Consider the following 26,787-nt stretch of genomic DNA (forward strand, 5'->3'; position numbering starts at 1 on the left):
TGAAAAACCTTAAAAAACACGAGTATTACATCAAATATTGCAGCTGGGTGTTAGTGTTTAATTGTTATTTTAACAACTTAACACAGTGGATATTTCATACAGATATTTTATTTTAATAAGCAAAAATTACGATCTTATGTGAGAAATTTGAACACAATCTTATGGTATTTTTCACACCATCTTTGCAGCATCTTTATTTATTCATTGTTTTAATTGTCAACTATTTAAATCGTTTCAACTTCACCATTTTGTGTTGAAATTAATGCAGGGGTTCTTAACTTTTTTGACCTCGGGCCCAACTTTTCCACTACAGGGGACCTAGGACCCACTCAAATACTAACACTGAATTAGTCATTTTAGTCTTTATTTTAATTGTATTAAATATTTCTATCCAACCTACTCACAGTTTAAAACCTCGTCAAATGATATGAACGCATGTGTTCATCACAATGATTATTGTCAGGCTGATTAAAAAAAAAAAATACAAATCAACCCATAAAAACTGATCAAGTAAATTGAACATACAATGCAATTAGGCAGTGCTAAAATACATTCTGACTAAATTAAAAATAAATAATAATGTACATTATAGTGTTGATAAAATTAAGTGCAAATGAACATACAGTTTTACCAATTTAGTCATAATTTTTGCGCTTGGGAAACCTCTATGACTTCTTCTGAATGTTTGAGATTGTCATTACTGCCACTAGTGGTGTAAAAGTGTATTACACCTGGATACCACTGCGGCCCATACCAACCACAGCTGCGAAACATTTTTTTTAGGTCCTCCAGGGGGTGCTCGCAATCCAACAGTGGTTACGAAACAGACTTTATGAACACAAAAATAATGTTATCACATAAATAATTCAATAATTTAATTGATTGCCTTTGTGATCCAAACAAACACAGAACATATTTACAGGTATTTTGCCTTCCTTTTACCTTTTCACTTTGAGTACATCAACCTAATGATGCAATAACTATATTTTTATTCCAGGAAAGCACCTGAAGTTAAAAGACTTTGTGGCTTCTTCGGTGACCACGGATATGACAGCAAGATCAATAGTATGCAGGTACTTCATCATTTCTTTATCCTTTTTATGGAAATATAGAATTCAAAAATGTACAGTACCTCCAACTGTGATTTCAGACAATTTTCCTGGGATATGGACCTTCATTCAAATTCAAGACTAAAGTTCCAGCCTTTGAAAATATCGAGCTTTATAACGTTATGTGTGGTAAGACCTTTGTTTTTTTAAGTACAATGTTTTGTTGTATGTGTGAATAAGAGAGACTGGGGTGCGAAAAACTAAAATATTCACATTTTATTAGTTGGATGCACAGTACAGTGCATATTCCGTACAATTGACCGGTTTAAGTCGGGGTCCACATTAATCAATTCATGGTACAGATATATACTATCAGCATAATACAAGTTAATCATCATAGTATATATATTGAATTATTTACATTATTTACAATCCGGGGGTTAGGTTTGGTTGATATCAGTACTTCAGTCATCAATTGCATCAACAGAGAAATGGACATTGAAACAGTGTCGGTCTTACTTAGTAGGATATGTACAGCCAGCAGAGAACATAGTGAGTTCACATAGCATAAGAACAAGTATATACATTAGATTATTTACAATCCGGGGAGGGTGTTAGTCTAGTGCAGGGGTGCCCACACTTTTTCTGCAGGCGAGCTACTTTTCAATTGACCAAGTCGAGGAGATCTACCTCATTCCTATTTATAATTTATATTTATTTATTTATGAAAGAGACATTTTTGTTAACAAGTTAATGGTGTTTAATGATAATACAAGCATGTTTAACACACATAGATTCCTTTCTTCTCATGAAGACAAGAATATAAGTTGGTGTATTACCTGATTCTGATGACTTGCATTGATTGGAATCAGACAGTGGTGCTGATAACGTCCGCATTTTCAAATGGAGGAAGAAAAAAAAGTCCTCCTTTCTGTCCAATACCACATGAAAGTGGTTGGATTTGGCATCTGATTTGTCCAACTTGCATACTCGTTTTTAAACACTTTGTTATGAGAGTAGCATATGTGTGTGGCCCTTTAATGTCTGGCAGCAGGTGAGTGACGTCAGTGAGTGTGCGGGTGGGCAAGCAAGTGAGAAAGCGGTCGCTGAGGGCGGGGGAGAAATACATTGGCATCAAACTCCGTAGCTCGCTAGCTTTCTGAGACTCTTATTTTGTTAGCAGGATGAAACAGGTCTTTTATGGTGAAGACAGGAACAGTGCAGTCGGTCTTTAGAGTTTTCACAGTAGGTACGGAGTCTCTAGAAACAAAATGTGTTTCTCTGCGTCCGCCCTGTTAGTGATTTTTTTCTTAAATATGAGCTCGCAGCAGCCAGCGTCATCTCACAAGGTAAGATATATATCACAATTCTCCCATCCAAAAACATGCTGGTTGACGTAGAGAAAACATGTTCGCTTGACCGCTCTGTGTTAAAGCTTCACAACAAACAAAGAAACACCGGCTGTGTCTCGGTGCTAAAGGCAGCTGCAATCCACCGCTTTCCACCGACAGCATTCTTCTTTGACGTCTCCATTATTAATTGAACAAATTGCAAAAGATTCAGCAACACAGATGTCCAAAATACTGTGTAATTATTCCATTAAAGCAGACAACTTTTAGCCGTAACTGGTGCCGAGCTAATATTTCCTGAATGTCGGTGACGTCACGCGTACGCGTCATCATTCCGCGACGTTTTCAACAAGAAACTTGCGGGAAATTTAAAATTGCAATTTAGTAAACTAAAAAGGCCGTATTGGCATGTGTTGCAATGTTAATATTTCATCATTGATATATAAACTATCAGACTGCGTGGTCAGTAGTGGGTTTCAGTAGGCCTTTAATTAAGACCTTTGTTAGATCAGAATCTGGGTTTAACATGGTTTGTGGAGCTCCCCCTGGTGTTGTGGTTATGGCGGTCATTAATGTTCTAGAAGTAGTTTGACATGTACTTCGGTATCAGGGGGGTGTAGTAGATTTTATAGACCAGGCTCAATGCAAGTTGTTTTACTCTGTCCTCCACCCTGAGCCCAGTCCACTTTGGAGAGGTGGGTAGGAGTGAGGTGTGATCTGGGGTGGAGGTCTAAAAGTAACCGGATTAGCTTGTTCTGGGATGTTTGGAGTCTAGATTTGAGGGTTTTGGAGGTCCTGGGGTTCCAGGAGGTGCAAGCGTAACTGAAAAAGGGTTGAACGGGAGTTCCCGCTAGAATCTTCATGGTGCTTTTGTTGACCAGAGAGGAGATTCTGTAGAGAAACTAACATCGATATTCTCATGTCTGTTGATCACGTTTTTGTTTGGCCATGTGCTGTTTGTTTTTTTGGACACTCAGTTCCTGGTTTTGCACTTCCTTGTTTGTTTCCATGACTACCCATTAGTTTTCACCTGTCTTCATGTCACGCTCCCGTCTCACATTTTGCACTCGCACACCTTTCCCTAATCACCACAGCATTATTTAAACCGGTAGTTGCCAGGTAGTCAGCCTGGCGACTTTACCTCTACTGACGTCATGCCATGTTTACGATCCACGCTGCTTGTTTCTTAGTCCCATGCCACGTAGGTTTGTGGTTTGTTTAATGCCACAGTTAATGTCTTTTGTTTTTTGTCCATAGTTCTGCCTTTGTGCTAGTTTTGTTTTTACAGCCAAGTTTTGTACTTCCGCCCTCATGCGCGCCTTTTGTTTATTCCTTTTATAAGGAAAATTAAATATGTACTTACATTCACGTCTTGCCCGCGCCAACTTTCCTTTGCCTTCCGGAAAAATAAACCCCATAGTCCACGTTTTGACAGATGTATAGTACTGGTTTTGAACGTGAAAACTTCAAAAATGTTCCCCGCATCCTTTGATTTGTCAGTCTATGGCCCTCATTAGGAACATTTTGGGCACCCCTTTGCAGATAGGATCATTTTAGCAACATATATTAAAATAACATTCCCAGTAGATCGTCTCAGTCCGGACCAGTTGAGAAGCACAAATATTTGATATATTTTCTTCCTCAGCTGACTGGAAACCTTTTTGCCCACAGATCTTCTCAGTCTAAACCCAGCCCCTAATAACGGAACATACGGAAGTCTGAACCACCTGTTGAGAAACCCTCCCTACAAACCCACAATGCCAGAGGAAGTTTCCAAGCCGACCACGACTGTTTATGATCATACGCACGCCGATGAACTCGGCTGCAGCTGTCATTACAAGGTAAGACTTGTGTACTATAATTAGAGATGGGTACCGAATTTGGTCATTTTACAGGCACCGACCGAATACTGTATACAGTGGGGCAAAAAAGTATTTAGTCAGCCAGCGATTGTGCAAGTTCTCCCACTTCAAAGGATGACAGAGGTCTGTCATTTTCATCATAGGTACACTTCAACTGTGAGAGACAGAATGTGAAAAAAAAATCCAGGAATTCACATTGTAGGAATTTTTAAGAATTTATTTGTAAATGATGGTGGAAAATAAGTATTTGGTCAACCATTCAAAGCTCTCACTGATGGAAGGAGGTTTTGGCTCCAAATCTCACGATACATGGCCCCATTCATTCTTTCCTTAACACGGATCAATCGTCCTGTCCCCTTAGCACATGGGTGTCATACTTGCCAACCCTCCCGATTTTTCCAGGAGAATCCCGAATTTCAGTGCCCCTCCCCCCGAAAATCTCCCGGGGCAACCATTCTCCCGAATTTCCACCCGGACAACAATATTGGGGGCGTGCCTTAAAGGTACTGCTTTTAGCGTCCTCTACAACCTGTCGTCAGGTCCACTTTTCCTCCATACAAACAGCGTGCCGGCCCAGTCACGTAATATATGCAGCTTCCACCCACACACAAGTAAATTCAAGGCATACTTGGTCAAAAGCCATACAGGTCACACTGAAGGTGGCCGTTTAAACAACTTTAACATTGTTACACCACACTGTGAACCCACACCAAACAAGAATGACAAACACATTTCGGGAGAACATCCACACCGTAACACAACATAAACACAACAGAACGAATACCCAGAGGCCCTGGCAGCACTAACTCTTCCGGGACGCTACAATATACACCCCCGCTACCAACAAAACTTGATTTTGCATGTCACTATAAAGTTATATAAGCCTTGCTTGTTCAATATTCAATGCAAAACTTGTTTGGGTCCTTATTAAAATGTTAAGTTGTTCAACTTTGGCCCGCGGCTTTGTTCAGTTTAGAATTTTGGCCCACTCTGTATTTGAGTTTGACACCCCTGCCTTAGCAGAAAAACAGCCCCAAAGCATGATGTTCCCACCCCCATGCTTCACAGTAGGTATGGTGTTCTTGGGAGGCAACTCAGTATTCTTCTTCCTCCAAACACGACGAGTTGAGTTTATACCAAAAAGTTCTATTTTGGTTTCATTTTACCACATGACATTCTCCCAATCCTCTGCTGTATCATCCATGTATCCATTTTGGTGATGTAACCCAGTGGTGAACATGCCCTTTCCCAACTACTTTGGCACGTGTTGCAGCCATGAAATTCTAAGTTAATTATTATTTGCAAAAAAAAAAAAAAAGTTTATGAGTTTGAACATCAAATATCTTGTCTTTGTAGTGCATTCAACTGAATATGGGTTGAAAAGGATTTGCAAATAATTGCAGTCAAGGCGTTGAGGGGTTCCGGTTTGGTGACCGCAGGATTAGGTCTCTGCTTTTTGCAGATGATGTGGTCCTGATGGCTTCATCTGGCCGGGATCTTCAGCTCTCACTGGATCGGTTTGCAGCCGAGTGTGAAGCGACCGGAATGAGAATCAGCACCTCCAAGTCCGAGTCCATGGTTCTCTCCCGGAAAAGGGTGGAATGCCATCTCCGGGTTGGGGAGGAGACCCTGCCCCAAGTGGAGGAGTTCAAGTACCTAGGAGTCTTGTTCACGAGTGAGGGAAGAGTGGATCGTGAGATCGACAGGCGGATCGGTGCGGCGTCTTCAGTAATGCGGACGTTGTACCGATCCGTTGTGGTGAAGAAGGAGCTGAGCCGGAAGGCAAAGCTCTCAATTTACCGGTCGATCTACGTTCCCATCCTCACCTATGGTCATGAGCTTTGGGTCATGACCGAAAGGATAAGATCACGGGTACAAGCGGCCCAAATGAGTTTCCTCCGCCGTGTGGCGGGTCTCTCCCTTAGAGATAGGGTCAGAAGCTCTACCATCCGGGAAGAGCTCAACGTAAACCCGCTGCTCCTTCACATGGAGAGGAGCCAGATGAGGTGGTTCGGGCATCTGGTCAGGATGCCACCCGAACGCCTCCCTAGGGAGGTGTTTAGGGCACGTCCAACCGGTAGGAGGCCACGGGGAAGACCCAGGACACGTTGGGAAGACTATGTCTCCCGGCTGGCCTGGGAACGCCTCGGGATCCCCCGGGAAGAGCTGGACGAAGTGGCTGGAGAGAGGGAAGTCTGGGTTTCCCTGCTTAGGTTGTTGCCCCCGCGACCCGACCTCAGATAAGCGGAAGAAGATGGATGGATGGATGTATTCCGCCCAAAGGGAATAAGCGGTAAAAAATGGATGGATACAGTAGATGGATGTATTCCGCCCAAAGGGAATAAGCGGTAAAAAATGGATGGATACAGTAGATGGATGTATTCCGTTTATATTTAAATCCAACACAATTTCCCAACTCTTATGGAAACAGGGTTTGTAGTAGTACAGTCATTAGTGAGAATATACGTATTTAAAGGTATTTTTGGTTTCATTGAGGTTAGCTCATTTTGCTTGTTTTGGAAAGTCTTGACAAGCCAAATTTTCTTATTTTACTGGCAGAAAATTTTGCTTAGTTCAAATAAAACACCCCTAATTTTTGTAATTTTTTTTCTTGTTTTTGAACACTGACGTTTTGCAGTGTAAATGTGTTTCTGTGTAGTATTTCCCCAGCAATGGTCACGTACTGACATAAATTACGGTATTTTCAGAGGTAATTATTGAAGTTACGGCAGATCAACTGGTCTAAAAAGGGAGTCTATTTAAAGGCTAGAGTATACAAATGAGTTTTAAGGTGAGACTTAAATGCTTCTACTGAGGTGGCATCTCGAACTGTTACCGGGAGGGCATTCCAGAGTACTGGAGCCCGAAATGAAAACGCTCTATAGCCCGCAGACTTTTTTTGGGCTTTGGGAATCACTAATAAGCCGGAGTCCTTTGAAGGCAGATTTCTTGCCGGGACATATGGTACAATACAATCGGCAAGATAGGATGGAGCTAGACCGTGTAGTATTTTATACGTAAGTAGTAAAACCTTAAAGTCACATCTTAAGTGCACAGGAAGCCAGTGCAGGTGAGCCAGTACAGGTATATATGTATGTATATATGTATATAAAGGTATATACAGTACAGGTATATATGTATGTATATATGTATATAAAGGTATATACAGTATAGGTATATATGTATGTATATATGTATATAAAGGTATATACAGTATAGGTATATATGTATGTATATATGTATATAAAGGTATATACAGTATAGGTATATATGTATGTATATATGTATATAAAGGTATATACAGTACAGGCGTAATGTGATCAAACTTTCTTGTTCTTGTCAAAAGTCTAGCAGCCGCATTTTGTACCAACTGTAATCTTTTAATGCTAGACATGGGGAGACCCCAAAATAATGCGTTACAGTAATCGAGACAAGACGTAACAAACGCATGGATAATGATCTCAGCGTCTTTAGTGGACAGAATGGAGCGAATTTTAGCGATATTACGGAGATGAAAGAAGGCCGTTTTAGTAACGCTTTTAATGTGTGACTCAAAGGAGAGAGTTGGGTGGAAGATAATACCCAGATTCTTTACCGTGTCGCCTTGTTTAATTGTTTGGTTGTCAAATGTTAGAGTTGTATTATTAAATAGAGGTCGGTGTCTAGCAGGACCGATAATCAGCATTTCCGTTTTTTTGGCGTTGAGTTGCAAAAAGTTAACGGACATCCATTGTTTAATTTCATTAAGACACGCCTCCAGCTGACTACAATCCGGCGTGTTGGACCCGCTCGACATCCATTGCTTTTTCCTCCTCTCCAAGGTTCTCATAGTCATCATTGTCACCGACGTCCCACTGGGTGTGAGTTTTCCTTGCCCTTATGTGGGCCTACCGAGGATGTGGTAGTGGTTTGTGCAGCCCTTTGAGACACTAGTGATTTAGGGCTATATAAGTAAACATTGATTGATTGATTGATTGATTGATTGAAGTTGGACATCACTTAAAGCCTAGGTGGGAAACGCACAGCCCGCCGCTGATAAATACAGATCATTTACTGTTACCTGATTGGCTGTCAGCGTGTCACTCCCACATATCAGCGATCACTTCCTGTGTTGCTCGGTTGCCAGACAGCGAGTGCCTTTGTGCATGCAACCAGCCTTGCTTTGCGACTTCCGGTTTCTTCCAACAAAGAAGAAAAATGATTATCGAATGCATTTTTTATTGACATGTTAATTTATTGATTAGCTTAGATTTAAATTGAACAGATGACATCCATACACACTTGCAACCCACAACTGGAACTTTGTAGTAAAAATGATTTTCTACTTTATCCACTTATTTCTTTCTTTTTCTTGCAGTTGGGAGTGAAGAGTAGAGGCCAGAGAAGTTTGAAAGTGACGATTGCACGAGGCTATAATCTGGAGTCACTCTGGCTCTGTCTCTTACAGAACCAGGTGGAGGAGCTCAACCTGCGACTGATGCAAGCTATTGATGGTTAGTCTCCAATCATTCTTTGTCAGATTGTTAGGAGTTTAGTTTTGTGTCATCTGGACCACCGGTGGGGGGGGATTAATTTTTTGTCATTAAAAAGGGAGTTTTTTTGGTTTGGTGCACTAATTGTAAGTATATATCTTTGTGTTGTTTATGTTGATTTAATAAAAAATAAATTACCCAAAAACATATATATATATATTATAAAAAATACATTTTTTTGTCATGAAAAAGGGAGGTTTTTTGGGTTGGTGCACTAATTGTAAGTATATATTTTTGTGTTGTTTATGTTGATTTAATAAAAAATAAATTACCCCCAAAAATATATATATATATATATATATATATATATTATAAAAAATATTTTTTTGGGCATGAAAAAGGGAGTTTTTTTGGGTTGCTGCACTAATTGTAAGTATATATTTGTGTTGTTTATGTTGATTTAATAAAAAATAAATTACCCCCCAAAAATATATATATATATATATTATAAAAAATATTTTTTTTGTCATGTAAAAGGGAGTTTTTTGGGTTGGTGCACTAATTGTAAGTATATATTTTTGTGTTGTTTATGTTGATTTAATAAAAAATAAATTACCCCCCCCAAAAAATATATATATATATATTATAAAAAATATTTTTTTTGTCATGTAAAAGGGAGTTTTTTTGGGTTGGTGCACTAATTGTAAGTATATCTTTGTGTTGTTTAAGTTGATTTAATAAAAAATAAATTACCCCAAAAAATATATACATATATTATAAAAAAATATTTTTTTTGTCATGAAAAAGGGAGTTTTTTTGGGTTGGTGCACTAATTGTAAGTATATATCTTTGTGTTGTTTATGTTGATTTAATAAAAAATAAATTACCCCAAAAAATATATATATATTATAAAAAAATATTTTTTTTGTCATTAAAAAGGGAGTTTTTTTGGATTGGTGCACTAATTGTAAGTATATCTTTGTGTTGTTTATGTTGATTTAATAAAAAATTAATTATACCCCAAAAATATATATATATATTATAAAAATATATTTTTTTTGTCATGAAAAAGGGAGTTTTTTTGGTTTGGTGCACTAATTGTAAGTATATCTTTGTGTTGTTTATGTTGATTTAATAAAAAATAAATTACCCAAAAACATATATATATATATTATAAAAAATATATTTTTTTGTCATGAAAAAGGGAGGTTTTTTGGGTTGGTGCACTAATTGTAAGTATATCTTTGTGTTGTTTATGTTGATTTGATAAAAAATAAATTACCCAAAAACATATATATATATATATATATATATATATATATATATATATATATATTATAAAAAATATTTTTTTGTCATGAAAAAGGGAGGTTTTTTTTTGGGTTGGTGCACTAATTGTAAGTATATCTTTGTGTTGTTTATGTTGATTTCATAAAAAATAAATTACCCCCAAAAATATATATATATATTATAAAAAATTCTTCTGCGGCCCGATTGGTACCGGTTGAGGTGGGCGGGGTTGGGAGCGCGGGGTTTGGTGCTAGCAGGAGTATATGGCATGCATGGGATTCTGGGTATTTGTTTGGTTGTGTTTATGTTGTGTTACAGTGAGGATGTTCTCCGAGTTAATTATTACTTGCAAAAAAAAAAATAAAGTTTATGAGTTTCAACGTGAAATATGTTGTCTTTGTAGTGCATTCAACTGAATATGGGTTGAAAAGGATTTGCAAATCATTGTATTCCGTTTATATTTACATCTAACACAATTTCCCAACTCATATGGAAACGGGGTATATATATGTATGTAACTCACACATTCACTCGTGTGTGATGAATAAACTAGTAGATTCTTGTGGAAATGATGATGCTGCTGCTATCTGTGCCGTGAACTACTGGAAGCTAAAAAAGTTAGCCTAAAAACTCTTGTTTAAACGGGACCAAAATGGAGTCGTGTCTCAAAACACATTAATTTTAGGTTTAAATGATTGAAGAGTGGTAAAATTGCAAGCATAATTGCAAAACTGTCTTCCAAAGTATCCCAACTGAGATGTTTTTTTTTTTGATGGATGGCAGTTGATAAATATGATATTGCATTATGTGTCCATTCTTGTCTCACAGACAGTAGGAATTTGCCCTATGGTCGACCTGCAGTACAGTACCACAGCAAGTATTCCATTCTGCAGCACGCTGACTACATCTGTGGCTACAGCAGGGATCTGGCGATGCCTTTGTGGACGTCATACACGCTTAACCGACAGGTGCTGTATCCCCTTCCCTCACAGCGTTATATCCCCTTCTAAATCATATGCAAATTGAAACTATTCACTTTTATCAATCCAGACACCCGAAAATATTAGCAAAACCCCCTTTTTTTTATAGAAAGAAAACAATGAAAATTGTGTACAAATTACATAAAAAATGGATCAATTAATCTATTAATTAATCAATCAATCAATCAAAATTCCCTTAATCACATGTGTCTCAAAGGGCTTCACAAACTCACAACCACATCCCTTGATATAAACCCACATATGGGCAAGGAAAAACCCCAAAAAGGAGAAAAAAGAAGAAACCTTTAAAATTATATATATATATATATTATATACTGTATATATAAATATATGTATGTCTTGTCCACGAGTGAGGGAAGAGTGAATCGTGATCGTGGATATATATATATATATATATATATATATATATATATATATATATATATATATATATATATATCCATCCATTTTCTACCGCTTATTCTCTTTGGGCTAGCGGGGGCGCTGGTGTCTATCTCTGCTACAATGTGAGTGTGAATGTTGTCTGTCTATCTGTGTTGGACCTGCGATTAGATGGGGACTTGTCCCCGGTGTACGCCACCTTCCGCCCGATTGTTGCTGAGATATTTGTATCCATCCATCCATTTTCTACCGCTTATTCCCTTTCGGGGTCGCGGGGGGCGCTGGCGCCTATCTCAGCTACAATTTGGCGGAAGGCGGGGTACACCCTGGACAAGTCGCCACCTCATCGCAGGAGAGATATTTGTATATATATATATATATATATATATATATATATATATATATATATATATATATATATATATATATATATATATATATATATATATATATATATACATACATACATGCACACACATATATATTTTTTTTTAACATACATATATAAAATTATATATACATATATATATATATATATATATATATATATATATATATATTTTTTTTTTATTATTTTTTTTAATATACATATATAAAATTATATATATATAATTTTTGAGGTTTCTTCTTTTTTCTATGGACTTTTGGAGTTTTTCCTTGCCCAGATGTGGGTTTAGATCATTATACACATATATATATATATGTATATATATATATATATATATATATATATATATATATATATGTATATATATATGTGTGTGTGTGTGTGTGTGTGTGTGTGTCTTATTCACGAATGAGTGAGTGAGATCGACAGACGGATCGGTGCGGCGTCTTCAGTAATGCGGACGCTTTATCGATCCGTTGTAGTGAAGAAGGAGTTGAGCCGGAAGGCAAAGTTCTCAATTTACCGGTCAATCTACGTTTTGGTCAGATGCACAAACCAACAAATGTCCTGCAAAGGGTTGCTGGAAGGACAGATGCACAAATAGGAGGAGATAATAATTCCTACTGGAATGGGAATGTAAAAGATGTGTTTTCATCATACAGGTCGAAGTGTCTGCTCTGCCGGAGATGAAATGTTTACGAGCAGACTTCAGAGTCCCAGCAGCCTTCAGCCAGTCATGCAGCAACTACAAGGCGAACAAACTTGTCTCTTTTGCCTTCTTGTATCCACCACGTAAGTCTTCATGTCATATTAGATTGCTAACTAAATGTGTTTTTTTTAATATGGGCACTTTCGGAAACTTTTTTTCAGTGCTTTTTTTTTTTCTTGATGATTCTTCTTTTTTTTTTTTGATAATTCCTGACTTGTTTGGATGATTCCTAACATTAGAATTGAAAGAAACTGTGACGATCCGTCACTTAGTTTCTGTTTGTGCTTCCTTGTTTTGTGTTTATATCCGATCAGTGCTTTTATTTTGTTTCCATTTCCTGCTTGTCTGGCTGAGCGCTGTTTTTTCCCTCACCTGCTGTTGATTGGCAGCTGGTGTGGACCGGCTGCCAATCAACATGCTTCTATTTATGCCTGTCTCGCGCGCTCCTCAGTGCTCGAGGATTGCTTTATGTTTGTGAACTGTACATGCAAGACTGCTTCATTCTCCTGTGTTAATTACCGTATTTCTTTCAATTGCCACCGGGGCGCTAATTAATTTAAAACCACTTCTCACTCCGGCGCTTACCAAAGGCACGCGGTAAAGGTAAGCATGCGCTAATTACTTTAAAACCTCTTCTCACTCCGGCACTTACCAAAGGCATGCAGTGAAAATTTGAGTGTGATGTAAGGATACCATCATGAAAAGCACTTTTAATTAAAAAAAAAAAACGTTATTATGGTCTTACCTTTACTTATGAATGAAGTCCATGCGTAGGTCCTTCTGATCAAAAGCATCGATAACTTGTTTATAGAAGTCTTCCTTATCTTTCTTCAGTTTTAAAAGTCTGTCTGTCTTAATGGAGATTTTCCTTTATTACAGGGGTAGGGAACCTATGGCTCTAGAGCCAGATCCGGCTCTTTTGATGACTGCATCCGGCTCTCAGATACATCTTAGCTGACGTTGCTTAACACGATAAGTAATTATTAATTCCGCTAGTAATCACAGTGTTAAAAATAACGTTCAAAATATAAAACATTCTCATGCATTTGAATCCATCCATCCATTTCTATCGCACCTGTTCAAGACGTCAAAAGTATTTGATTTATTATTGGTTAAGTTCAGAATGACGATGTTATTAAAAAAAATAAGAGATGCACGCATTTAGTTGTTGTAATCAGGGAAAGTCCAAATAGAAGAGGAGGCGTAGAATTCTCTCGTCAGAGCTTGAGACGACATTGTATAAGGGTTACAGGTCTACATGTTTCTCCTCATTGAGCTAAATTGAATCCTGTCTCTGTTTAATTCCTTACTTCTTGTCTGTTTAAAAGATGTCTATCTGTGTTGGCCCTGCGATGAGGTGGCAACTTGTCCAGGGTGTACCCCGCCTTCCGCCCGATTGTAGCTGAGATAGGCGCCAGCGCCCCCCGCGACCCCGAAAGGGAATAAGCGGTAGAAAATGGATGGATGGATGGATCAGTGTTTGAACCTGACAGTTGTATTCGGTGTTTAAAATATTATACGGCTCTTACGGGATTACATTTTAAAATATTTGGCTTCCATGGCTCTCTCAACCAAAAAGGTTCCCGACCCCTGCTTCATTACCTCTTGCTTCGATTGAAAGTCCAGTTTAGAAAACTGCTATCAGACCGCTGCTATCAGTTAGCTCGGTTCCTCACGTGCGGGCGACGGCAGAATTATCCTCGGACAACTCCCCCTCCCGTTCTGCTCCGTGGGTGATCTCGTCATCCCACCGCTGCCACCATGAAGTGTTATTGTATAAATAATACACTGGGTATTTAGGACTAGAACATGCTTTATTTCAGCCCGGATGTTTACATAGCCAGCGTCATATCCGTCCCAGCACATATCATGTCACTCGTTGTCACTTCTTCTGCAGCCGAGTAGTCGCAAGAAGGATCACTAGCACCCTCTACCACCAGGAGGCGGGAGTCATTTAATGACTCATATTTGACACACGCAGCTACGGTATATTAATAAAACATAGCTGTTTACTGTTCTTTTTAGCATATTCAATAGCTTGGACCTTAAATCCCACTGAATAGCTCTTAATCTTCTTCCCTTTATGCGATTTGAAATTACCGGTATTGAAATCAGCCTCCTCCATTTTGAAAATGATGACAGGGGAATTGTCACTTGTGAGTTTGAACCGGCGGTAATACTAAGCATGCGCTAATTAATTTGCAAAGCGGGTTTGACCCGGCAGTAATTCTAGACAGGCGCATACTATATACCCGGCGGAAATTCAAGGAAATACGGTATATCTGCTGGGGACATCTCTGCGCTGCTGATCCGCCTCCGCTTGGGATGGTTTCCTGCTGGCTCCGCTGTGAACGGGACTCACGCTGCTGTGTTGGATCCGCTTTGAACTGGACTCTCGCGACTGTGTTGGATCCATTGTGGATTGAACTTTCACAGTATCATGTTAGACCCGCTCGACATCCATTGCTTTCCTCCTCTCCAAGGTTCTCATAGTCATCATTGTCACCGACGTCCCACTGGGTGTGAGTTTTCCTTGCCCTTATGTGGGCCTACCGAGGATGTCGTGGTGGTTTGTGCAGCCCTTTGAGACACTAGTGATTTAGGGCTATATAAGTAAACATTGATTGATTGATATATCAAAATCCTCTTACCTGCCCATGGTCTTCCTCGTTCCTGTATCTTGGGGGTTAAAAAAAACTGCCGCCCTGCAAGTTCGCAACAGAAACAAATATACAAATGATGTGTTGTCCTGCTGGTCTTGTCACCCTCTTCTGGACCCGAGGGTGACATGGTGGGGTGACTGGATCAAAGATGACGCCAGCGAGGTATCGTTGAACAAAAGCCACATGGAAGAAAATCTATTCCCAGTTTTCCCGCTTCACTTTTTTCCACATTTTGCTATGTTACAGCCTTATTTAACATGGAATACATTTGTTTTTGTTCTCAAAATTCAAAACAACACCCAATAATAATGTGGGAAAAAAAATGATTTTCCAAATTCATTCAAGCGAAAAAATCAGTTTCAGACCGCATACTTGCCAACCCCCTTGGATTTTCCGGGAGACTCCCGAAATTCAGCGCCTCTCCCGAAAACCTCCGGGGACAAATTTTCTCCCGAAAATCTCCCGAAATTCAGGCAGACCTGAGTGATGTGTCGACAGCTTGTTTTCACGTCCGCTTTCCCACTATATAAACAGCGTGTCTGCCCAATGACGTTATAACTGTAGAATGATCGAGGGATAGTTCTTGGTTTCTCATGTGGGTTTATTGTTAGGCAGTTTCATTAACGTCCTCCCAGCGCGGTAACAACACACAACAACAGCAGTCACGTTTTCGTCTACCGTAAAGCAGTTTGTCTGCCGTAAACAGCAATGTTGTGACACTCTTAAACAGGACAATACTGCCATCTACTGTATGTTTTGGGCCATATTAGGGAGAGATGGAAGATTCCAGACTCTAGTTCAGCATGGTTAGAAATATAGTGCCAGAGAATATAACAAGGATGGACAATTCAACCCTTAACTCAACAATGAGTAGATCAGTGTTATGTATGTGTATATGTGTAAATAAATGAACACTGAAATTCAAGTATTTCTCTTTTTTATATATATGAATATAAAATGAAATAAATAAATATATACATATATATAGCTAGAATTCACTGAAAGTCAAGTATTTCTTATATATACTGTATATGTATATGAAATACTTGACTTGGTAAATTCTAGCTGTAAATATACTCCTCCCCTCTTAAGCCCGCCCCACCCCCGACCACGCCCCACCCCGCCTCCCGAAATCGGAGGTCTCAACGTTGGCAAGTATGTTCAGACCCTTTGCTCGGTACTTTGCGATGCCACAAGCTTGGCACACCTATCTTTGGACAATTTCACCCATTCCTCTTTGCAGCACCTCTCAAGCTCCATACGGTTGGATGGGAAGCGTTGGTTTTCATCCAGGATTTCTCTGTACATTGCTGAATTTATCTTTGTCTGGTCAGGGAAGTGACCAAAAACCGGATGGTCAGTCTGTCAGAGGTACGGCATTCCTTTGTGGAGAGACGAGAACCTTCCACCCTTGCAACAATCCACCAATCAGGCCTGTATGGTACGGTTTCCAGACGGAAGCCATTTCTTAGTAAAAAAGTTTGCCAGAATGCACCTGAAAGATTCTCAGACCATGCGAAACCAAATTCTCTGGTCTGGGGAGACAAAAGGTTGAACACTTTGGTGTGAATGCCAGGCGTCGTGTTTGGAGGAAACTGGCATCACCAGGCCAGTAAAGCATGGTGGTGGCAGCATCATGCTGTGGGGCAGGAACTGGGGGACTTGTCAGTATAGAGGGAAATATGAATGCAGCAATGTACAGAGACATCCTAAATGAAAACCATCCAACCTGATGGAGCTCGAGAGGTGCTGCCAGGAGTGTATATTTAAACAACGTCACGTCGCACTTAGCAGAATAAGTCAGTGTTTTGCAAGTTTGGAGTCATTATCAGGTTTGTGTTATTTGTATGAATAAAACACAACATATTCGGGAGCAGTTTGAACGTCCGTGACGCAACCTGTCAGTAGAAAGATGACATGATAGTTGGGATAGTCAACGCCACTTCACTAACTTGATATGGAAGTGAGGATTGATTGAAACTTTTATTAGTAGATTGCAAAGTACAGTACACATTCCGTACAATTGACCACTAAATGGTAACACCCGAATAGGTTTTTCAACTTGTTTAAGTCAGGGTCCACGTTAAAGGGGAACATTATCACAATTTCAATAGGGTTAAAAACAATAAAAATCAGTTCCCAGTGGCTTGTTGTATTTTTTGAAGTTTTTTGCAAAATTTTACCAGTCCCGGAATATCCCTAAATAAAGCTTTAAAGTGCCTTATTTTCGCTATCTTCGAATTAATTTTCCTGTGACGTCACACAGTGCTGCCAATGTAAACAAACAACGGGGAATAGCACAGCAAGATATAGCGACATTAGCTCGGATTCAGACTCGGATTTCAGCGGCTTAAGCGATTCAGCAGATTACACATGTATTGAAACAGATAGTTGGAGTATGAAAGTATTGAAGTAGAAACTGAAGCTATTGAGCGAATAGCTATTGACGCTATTCATAGCCATAGCATGGCCGAATAGCTGCGTTAGCATCGCCGGTAAAATTTGCGGACCAAACGATCAGGACTTTCGCATTTTGTGATACTGGAGCAACTTAAATCCGTCGATTGGTAAGTGTTTGTTTCACATTAAATGTGGGTGGAAGGAAATGTAATATAGTTGCAAATGCATCTGCAGGTTATCCATACATCTCTGTTCCATGTCTGCTTTAGCACCACCGGTAAATAGCATGTTAGCATCGATTAGCGAAGCATGTTAGCATCGATTAGCTGGCAGTCACGCCGCAACCAAATATGTCTGATTAGCACATAAGTCAACATCAACAAAACTCACCTTTGTGTGTGATTTAGTTGACTTTATCGTTGCAAATGCATCTGCAGGTTATCCATACATCTCTGTGCCATGTCTGTCATCGCCGCTAAAATGTGGAGACACTTTGATACATTCAATGGGGGTCTGGCGGCAGACACTTTGGCATCTTCGGGCCAGTGGTGCAACTTGAATCCCTCCCTGTTAGTGTTGTTACACCCTCCGACAACACACCGACGAGGCATGATGTGTCCAAGGTTCCATAAAATAGTCGAAAAAACGGAAAATAACAGAGCTGAGACCCGGTGTTTGTAATGTAAATCTGGGATTTTTATGAAAATGGTAAAAAACTTGAATGGTCTGAATGAGTTGAAATGGTTGGTGATTGACTTTTTCAAATCGTTCGTGAAATGTTGAAGTAGTAACATGTTGAATTGAGAAATAGTATTATGGAATTTCAGGAAAACTTGTTATTTTTTCAGTTCAAAAAAACAACTTTGTTTTTTGTCCTGATTAAGAGGAATGTTTCGACGATGAAACCGTTGAAAAATGTGTAAGGAGTAGTCGCCAGAAAAAAGGGTGGAAATAGGGCTTTGGAAAAGCAGGTATTCTGGAAAATCCTGGAATTTTTTTTAACTTTGAGAAGGGGAAGTTTGAATTTCCAAAATGGTGGAATGGGTTGAATGGGTTGAAGAATGTCCCATTAATTTTAATGGGAATTTCCCCCAAAATTGGGAATTTCGAGAAAAGCTGGGATTTTTATGAAAATGGTAAAAAAAAAACTTGAATGGTCTGAATGAGTTGAAATGGGTGGTGTTGACATTTTTCAAATCGGTCATGAAATGTTGAAGTAGTAATTGAGAAATGGTATTACGGAATTCCTGGAATTTCGGGTAAAACCTTGAGTTTTTCTAGTTCAAAAAACAATTTAGTTTTTTGTCCTGATTAGGAGGAATCTTTTGATGATCAAACAGTTGAAATGCGTTGAAAAATGTGTAAGTAGTAGTCGCCAGAAAAAAAGGGTGGAAAAGGGCTGTGGAAAAGCAGGGATTCTGGAAAATCCTGGAATTTATTTTAACTTTGAGAAGGGGAAGTTTGAATTTCCAGAATGGTGGAATGGTTTGAATGGGTTGAAGAATGTCCCATTAATTTTAATGGGAATTTCCCCAAAAATTGGGAATTTCGAGAAAAGCTGGGATTTTTATGAAAATGGTAAAAAAAAACTTGAATGGTCTGAATGAGTTGAAATGGTTGGTGTTGAAACTTTTCAAATTGGTCTTGAAATGTTGAAGTAGTAACATGTTGAATTGAGAAATAGTATTATGGAATTTCAGGAAAACCGGTTATTTTTCCAGTTAAAAAAACAACAACTTTGTTTTTTGTCCTGATTAAGAGGAATGTTTTGACGATGAAACCGTTGAAATAAGTTGAAAAATGTGTAAGGAGTAGTCGCCAGAAAAAAGGGTGGAAATAGGGCTTTGGAAAAGCAGGGATTCTGGAAAATCCTGGATTTTTTTTTTAACTTTGAGAAGGGGAAGTTTCAATTTCCAAAATGGTGGGAATGTGTTGAAGGTGGAATAGTGTGAATCGGTTTAAAAAAATGTGGAAATGGTGGTAGTTTGAAAAATGGCCAATTCATTCTGAATGGGAAAATGTCCCAGAAAAGCTGGAATTCTGGGAAATCTAGGAATTTTTTGAATTTGTCAAGGGAAAGCCCGCGATTCCTGAACAGACTGAACAGGTTGAAGTTGGAACGGGTTGAATCGGGTGTAAAATGTGGAAGGTACAGCACGCCAAAATCTGGAGAAGAAGAAGAAGTAGAATAATAAATAGATGAATTTTGTTGTAGAAATGTTTTGGAGCATTCACACAACGATGATGTGCTTCCTGTGTTGACAGAATTATCCAGGGACATGAAGAGAAAATACGACGCTCTATTCATAACCAACACTGTTCCAATGTACCCTGCATTCAAGAGTGAGAACTTTTCGAAATATATTGTGCTTAAATCCCCGCATTTTCAAAGTACTTTATCCTCACACTCTTCACACTCGTCTCCCTCGCTTGCTCTCAGGGATATGGACTCATTTCCAGGGAGTGCTTTTGAAGAAATTCGCCGGAGAAAGAAATGGGATGAACGTTCTCACTGGACCCATCTTCGATCACGACTCTGACGGCATCATGGACTCCATTGAGAAGATTCAACAGTAGGTTTCTGACCTTTTCTTCTTCGGGGTGATTGAGGGTTGGAGTCAGAACAGATTGCATGTTAGCAGGTTAGCATTGACTCACAATATTGCTAAGTATATGGCCAGCATCTAAGCACCTTCGTTTGGCAAAACCCCACATCCTGTCCATAACCACATTGTGGCAGAAGTCAGAGACCTCCAAGTCTTCCAAGGTAGAGACTGTAGAGACAGGTATATAAGCCGCACCCACTAAATTTTACTAGGAGAAATATTTTTTCCATATATTATCCGCACCGGACCATAAGCCACAGATATATACTTTACAAAATGAGTTATTTAGACTGAAATTTTTATTTACATACCTTAATACAGGGGTGCCCATTATGTCGATCGCGAGCTACCAGTCGACCGCGGGGGGTGTGTCAGTCGATCTCAAGCCGGGCTTTTAAAAAAAATAGACCTAAAAATGAGTGATCATCAATCTTCACCAAGACGTCACTTAAATGACATTCACGGTACCGGAGGGTCTTGTGAGATGACGCTGGCTGCTGCAAGATCATTATTATGAAAATATGACCGAGAGGAAGGCGAGAAACACTTTTTATTTCAACAGACTCTCGCGCCGTACCTTCCGTCAAAACTCTAAAGGCCGACTGCACATTTCCTATCTTCACAATAAAAGCCCTGCTTCATGCTGCCTGCGCTAACTAAATACAGAGTCTCGGAAAACTGGCGTGCACAAGCGATCCCTCAGAAAGCTGGCGTGCACATCACTTGTGCACGACATCTTGTCTTATTCAACTGAATATGGGTTGAAAATGATTTGCAAATCATTGTATTCTGTTTATATTTACATCTAACACAATTTCCCAACTCATATGGAAACAGGGTTTGTACTTCTGTGCTTTCACATTAGAGAATCTTTGTGTTTTTGAAACCTTTTTCTGGTCTTAACTGCAGGTTTGCACGCGGTTCGATGCCCATCCCAACTCACTTCTTTGTGGTTCTGACCAGCTGCTTGGACTTCAGACTGGCTGCAGATACGTGCGCCGGTCCTCTCAGTTCTGCCGCCTTCATCCTGCCACACAAAGCCAACAACGACGAGAGCTGCGACGTAAGCAGCACACACACCACAACTCCTCAAAATGTCCACCCAAAAAAACAACTAAAAAGTCCCCAACCGCTTTCTCCAGAGATCAGACCGGGAGTCCACCTGGGTGGAAGACCTGATGAAGATGCACACGGCTCGAGTCCGAGATGTTGAAATCCTTACAGGTCTGGACTTGTACCGCAGAACCACTTTGAGATATCCTGACATCCTCTCACTAAAAACATTTATGCACACTTACGAGAGCGAGATCTAACGTTGACGCCGTATATTTTGTTTCTACGTGGACTTTTGTGCTTGCACTGAAGTTTGCATTCATCACGCCTTTTATGGATTAAAAAAAAAAATTGGTTTTATACAACACCGCTCAAAATTTTGGGATATCACTTGCAAATGTACTCGTTTTCCCAGGGAAAAGGCAGAAATTTCTGCAATTCACAATTATAATTACTTTGATGTATTCCTGTGAACTCAGGACCTTTGAGTCTGAAGAGCATTCTGAAATGTATCAGACCAGATTGTCATAGAACGGGGGTGTCCAAAGTGCGGACCGGGGGCAGCTGACTTTTTTAACATAAAATACTATTACAAAAAAAAGCATAAGTGTAATAAAAGAGCTAACTGGTGAAATGTACCGTATTTCCTTGAATTGCCGCCGGGGCGCTAATTAATTTAAAACCTCTTCTCACGCCGGCGTTTACCAAGAGCATGCGGTAAAGGTAAGCATGCGCTAATTATTTTAAAATCTCTTCTCACTCCGGCACTTACCAAAGGCATGCAGTAAAAATTTGAGTCTGATGTAAGGATACCATCATGAAAAGCACATTTAATTAAAAAAACACGTTATTATGTTCTTACCTTTACTTATAAAAAAATCCACGCTGAGCTCCTTCTGATCAAAAGCATGATAACTTGTTTATAAAAGTCTTCCTTATCTTTCTTCAGTTTTAAAAGTCTCTCTGTCTCGATGGAGATCTTCCTTTATTACCTCCTGCTTCGATTGAAAGTCCAGTTTAGAAAACTGTTTTATTTTAGATATGTAATCCTCCATGTTAAAAGTGCAAGCGAGAGGAACAAATAAACGATCGCTGCTTGTTGTCACTTCTTCTGCAGCCGAGTAGTCGCAAGAAGGATCACTAGCGCCCTCTACCACCAGGAGGTGGTAGTCATTTAATGACTCATATTTGACACACACAGCTACGGTATATTAATAAAACATAGCTGCTTTCTGTTCTTTTTAGCATATTCAATAGCTTGGACCTTAAATCCTACTGAATAGCTCTTAATATTCTTCCCTTTATGCGATTTCAAATGATTGAAATCTGCCTCCTCCATTTTGAAAATGATGACAGGTGAAGTGTCACTCGTGACGTGACGAGTTTGACCCTGCGGAAATTCTAGGCATATGCTAATTATTTTGCGAAACCAGTTTGACCCGGCGGAAATTCTAGACATGCGCTAATAAAAATAATATTTTTTGACTCAGCGTTAATCCTGCTAAACCATGCGCTAATTATTTTGCGAAACGAATTTGACCCCGCAGTAATTCTAGGCAGGCGCATACTATATACCCGGCGGCAATTCAAGGAAATACAGTATGCTGTCTCTAAAGGGGAACTGCACTTTTATTTTGTTATTTTGTCTATCATTCCAAATCCTTAAGACAAAAACACATATGTTTTTATTTTTTTAATACATTGTAAATCGTAAAATACGACAAGTACGAGACAGCTAACAATGCTAATGGTGGTAACTCTTGCGCCCTGTAAAAAAAATCTCCAAAAACTGCCAACATTACTCAATTTATATCCCGTTAATTGAAAATGTATCGCATGATTGTAGTATTAGCGATATAACGCAAAGGAACTATTTTTGGCAAGGCTGTGATCACAGTGAGCTAACTGGCTTATGCTGCTATTTTGATATTTGGAGCTGCTGCATCGCTTCTGTGTTGGTGAAAGTTAATTCCAGATTATAAATAATGCCTCTCACCTGGATAGTAGAAGGTTGTGGACATAAACCGAGAAGTTTGTCAACTTTGACGTCCAACTTAGACTCGGAGAAGATGCTAGTTTGCGGCAACTTTGAAAAAAATGTAGTTTTACCTGTAGAAGGATTCTGTCATGACCTGTGGTCCGTATCATTTTTTTGTTATGTTCAGTTAGTTTTAGACTCTATTAGTTCCTGTTTTTGTGCACCCTTGTTTGTTTTAGTTACCATGGCGACTTATGATTTTCACCTGCCTCTGGTGTTTGGGACGCGTACCTGTTTCCAATCAAGATACATGATTTAAGCCCACCTTTGCCAGTCAGTCGGCCTGGCGTCATTGTTGGTTTCATGCCACAGTTATGTTAGTTGTTTCATGCCACAGTAAGTCTTGTTTGTACTATGTCCATAGTTCATGCTAAGTGTTGGCGTCTATGTTTCCCGCGTTAAGTTTTTTTGTTCTTTAGCCTCTCGTGCAAACTGCACGCTTTCCTTTTGTTTTAGTTCCTGTCTTTTGTGATGTGTAGGATTAATTAATAAATAATTATTTTCCTTCCTTCAAGTCCGGTCCGGAATAGTCTGTTTGCATCCTGGGAGAACAAACCTCGCAGCAAGCGTCAACTCCCCTGTTATGACAGATTCTGATTTAATCTTCATCTAAACATCAAGATTCCATCACTCAGCATCCCAGTTAGAGCATACATTGTACAGTAAGTGATTGTTTTATTATGTTCATGTAGCTTGTTTTGCACTTAGCAATACTGTTACCTAATGCTTATGTTGTTGAAGGGAGAAGAGAACATTGTGATGCATGTGTCAGGTTCAAACACCAAACTATCTATTACACAAGAAAAGAAGAAGGAATCACGCAGCGACAGAGTTGAATTTTACTCATGAGGAGAGACGTATCGGGCTGTACACTCAGTTACAGTTTCCCCCAATGCTCTAAGGTACAGTACCACGTTCTCTTCTATTTATTTGGGAGGTCACTCCAAGCTGCAAGCAGCCCCCAGTAGACACAATACATGATTATTCAGAATGGAAATGTGCTGACACTTGTGATTTTCCCTGTCTCTGTCCTGTCCGCGCCGAGGTAATCGAAGTCCGTCCTTGACTATCAGCAGGCAGGGTCTGGAACCAAACTGCGGACAAAAGAAAACTTCGCAAAGCAAGACCACAAGTTGTGTTTTTGCACAGATAGAAAAATACAACTTCAGCACAATTGATAATAACTATAGCAACGGCCTTTAAGCATAAGAGTTGTGTGATAACTTATACATAATTATTCTAACAGTCTGTGAAATTAATATGCCGCCCTATGCTTAAAATAAACCAAATACATAAATATCACGTTTTTATAAATGTTACTACATTATAGATATACTTACAGCATGTATATAAAACGTTAATGGAGGTGTTTGAATGTTTTTAGAGCGCTTTTTAGGCAAAATAGAGCAACTCCCAAAAGCTCCATTTTAAGCAAACTTTAGAATGCTAAAAAATAAAATAAAATGATGTGTTCTTGTTTTACTCAAGGAGAGTGAATGATAGCCACAATTCCAAAAGAGTGCAGTTCCCCTTTAAGTTGAAGTGGAGTGTTTGTGTTTTGGGTGACTCCTAGTGGTCAAAATAATATTTTATGATAAGATAATGCTAGCCTGCAATATTGTTTTGTGTGCTTAGCTTTTGTGTTAGCTGCTAGCCTATAGCCTAGCACAGTGGTCCCTAAAAACTGCTCCGGGGACTGGTAGCGGTCTGTGACACATTTTCTACCGCACAGAAACGTCAAATAATAATAATGGGAAAAGCACATGAATGAACATAACAAATGCAAATGTGCCAGATTGTAGCCTAAGGCAAATTTCCATGTGCAGATTCATGTCAAAGGTTGACTGTTTTTATAATATCCACAAGGTTCAGCGAGCTGGTTGTGTTATGTGTGACTATTTGCGTTGATTTTTTATTTTTTTTCCTGCGTCATGACTAGGGAAGGTTGTTTGGATTGGAGCATATAAGTGAATGCAGTGCATATATGCACTAGAAAGTACACTTAATGGTCACTGGCCTGAGTCACTCACGTTGTCCACAAGATAACAAGGATCCGGTACTGATCCCGCCGCCAAACTGCCACCTTTTGTAGATGACTTGACAAAAACAGGGAAAAAATGCCAACCTTTTTTTTTTTTGATGATATCCTTAACCAGTGGTGCTCAAACTTTTTTACACCAAGTACCACCTCAGAAAAAGCATTGGCTTTCCAAGGACCACCATTATGACCAACATTATAATACGGTAGCTTAGTAGGCCTAAGTACTCATTGAAAACAAGACAGATGTTTTATTTAACGGGTATATTTATTACCTTTGGCCACTGTAACAATACACACAGAACAGTAACACTGTGTTCGAATATATGAAAATAAAACGCTGTACTTTAATCAAGAGATGATTTGGTGTAACACTAGTGATACACGCACCACAGTGTGAGAATCACTGACCTAAATCAATATCGGATCGTGACACTTGTAACTGTAAGTATAATTTATTTGTACAAATGAGTTGGGAAATTGTGTTAGATGTAAATATAAACAGAATACAATGATTTGCAAATGCTTTTCAACCCATATTCAGTTGAATATGCTACAAAGACAACATATTTGATGTTCAAACTCAAAAACTTTATTTTTTTTTTGCAAATAATAATTAACTCACAAATTCATGGCTGCAACACGTGCCCAAGTAGTTGGGAAAGGGCATGTTCACCACTGTGTTACATCACCTTTTCTTTTAACAACACTCAATACACGTTTGGGAACTGAAGAAACTAATTGTTGAAGCTTTGAAAGTGGAATTCTTTCCAATTCTTGTTTTATGTAGAGCTTCAGTCGTTCAGCAGTCCGGGGTCTCCGCTGTCGTATTTTACGCTTCATAATGCACCACACATTTTCCATGGGAGACAGGTCTGGACTGCAGGCGGGCCAGGAAAGTACCCACACTCTTTTTTTACGAAGCCACGCTGTTATAACACGTGCTGAATGTGGCTTGGCATTGTCTTGCTGAAATAAGCAGGGGCGTCAATGAAAAAGACGGCGCTTAGATGGCAGCATATGTTGTTCCAAAACCTGTATGTACCTTTCAGCATTAATGGTGCCTTCACAGATGTGTAAGTTACCCATTGCTAAGACACTAATGCACCCCCATACCATCACGGATGCTGGCTTTTGAACTTTGCGTCGATAACAGTCTGAATGGTTCGCTTCACCTTTGGTCCGGATGAAACGATGTCAAATATTTCCAAAAACTATTTCAAATGTGGACTCGTCAGACCATAGAACACTTTTCCACTTTGCATCAGTACATCTTAGATGATCTTGGGCCCAGAGAAGCCGGCTGCGTTTCTGGATGTTGTTGATAAATGGCTTTCGCTTCGCATAGTAGAGCTTTAACTTGCACTTACTGATGTAGCAACAAACTGTATTTAGTGACAGTGGTTTTCTGAAGTGTCCCTGAGCCCATGTGGTGATATCCTTTAGAGATTGAGGTCGGTTTTTGATACAGTGCCGTTTGAGGGATCG

The 26,787-nt window shown here is 39.3% G+C and overlaps 1 protein-coding gene across 1 annotated transcript in view; it reads left to right on the plus strand.

Annotated features, from left to right (window-relative positions):
* The window catches only part of enpp2 (ectonucleotide pyrophosphatase/phosphodiesterase 2), a 75,240-nt gene extending 51,465 nt beyond the window's left edge, over window positions 1-23,775 (plus strand). Inside the window, exons 16-25 of the mRNA XM_061881626.1 lie at window positions 998-1,073; window positions 1,151-1,238; window positions 4,070-4,239; window positions 8,618-8,753; window positions 10,851-10,990; window positions 12,455-12,584; window positions 19,830-19,907; window positions 20,005-20,137; window positions 21,080-21,233; window positions 21,313-23,775. Of these exons, the coding sequence (XP_061737610.1) occupies window positions 998-1,073; window positions 1,151-1,238; window positions 4,070-4,239; window positions 8,618-8,753; window positions 10,851-10,990; window positions 12,455-12,584; window positions 19,830-19,907; window positions 20,005-20,137; window positions 21,080-21,233; window positions 21,313-21,483 (1,276 nt within the window). The 3' untranslated portion in view covers window positions 21,484-23,775. The remainder of the gene's footprint in view (window positions 1-997; window positions 1,074-1,150; window positions 1,239-4,069; window positions 4,240-8,617; window positions 8,754-10,850; window positions 10,991-12,454; window positions 12,585-19,829; window positions 19,908-20,004; window positions 20,138-21,079; window positions 21,234-21,312) is intronic.
* Window positions 23,776-26,787: the final 3,012 nt, after the last annotated feature.

Source organism: Nerophis ophidion, linkage group LG21 (assembly GCF_033978795.1).
Source record: "Nerophis ophidion isolate RoL-2023_Sa linkage group LG21, RoL_Noph_v1.0, whole genome shotgun sequence".
Taxonomy (NCBI): Eukaryota; Metazoa; Chordata; class Actinopteri; order Syngnathiformes; family Syngnathidae; genus Nerophis; species Nerophis ophidion.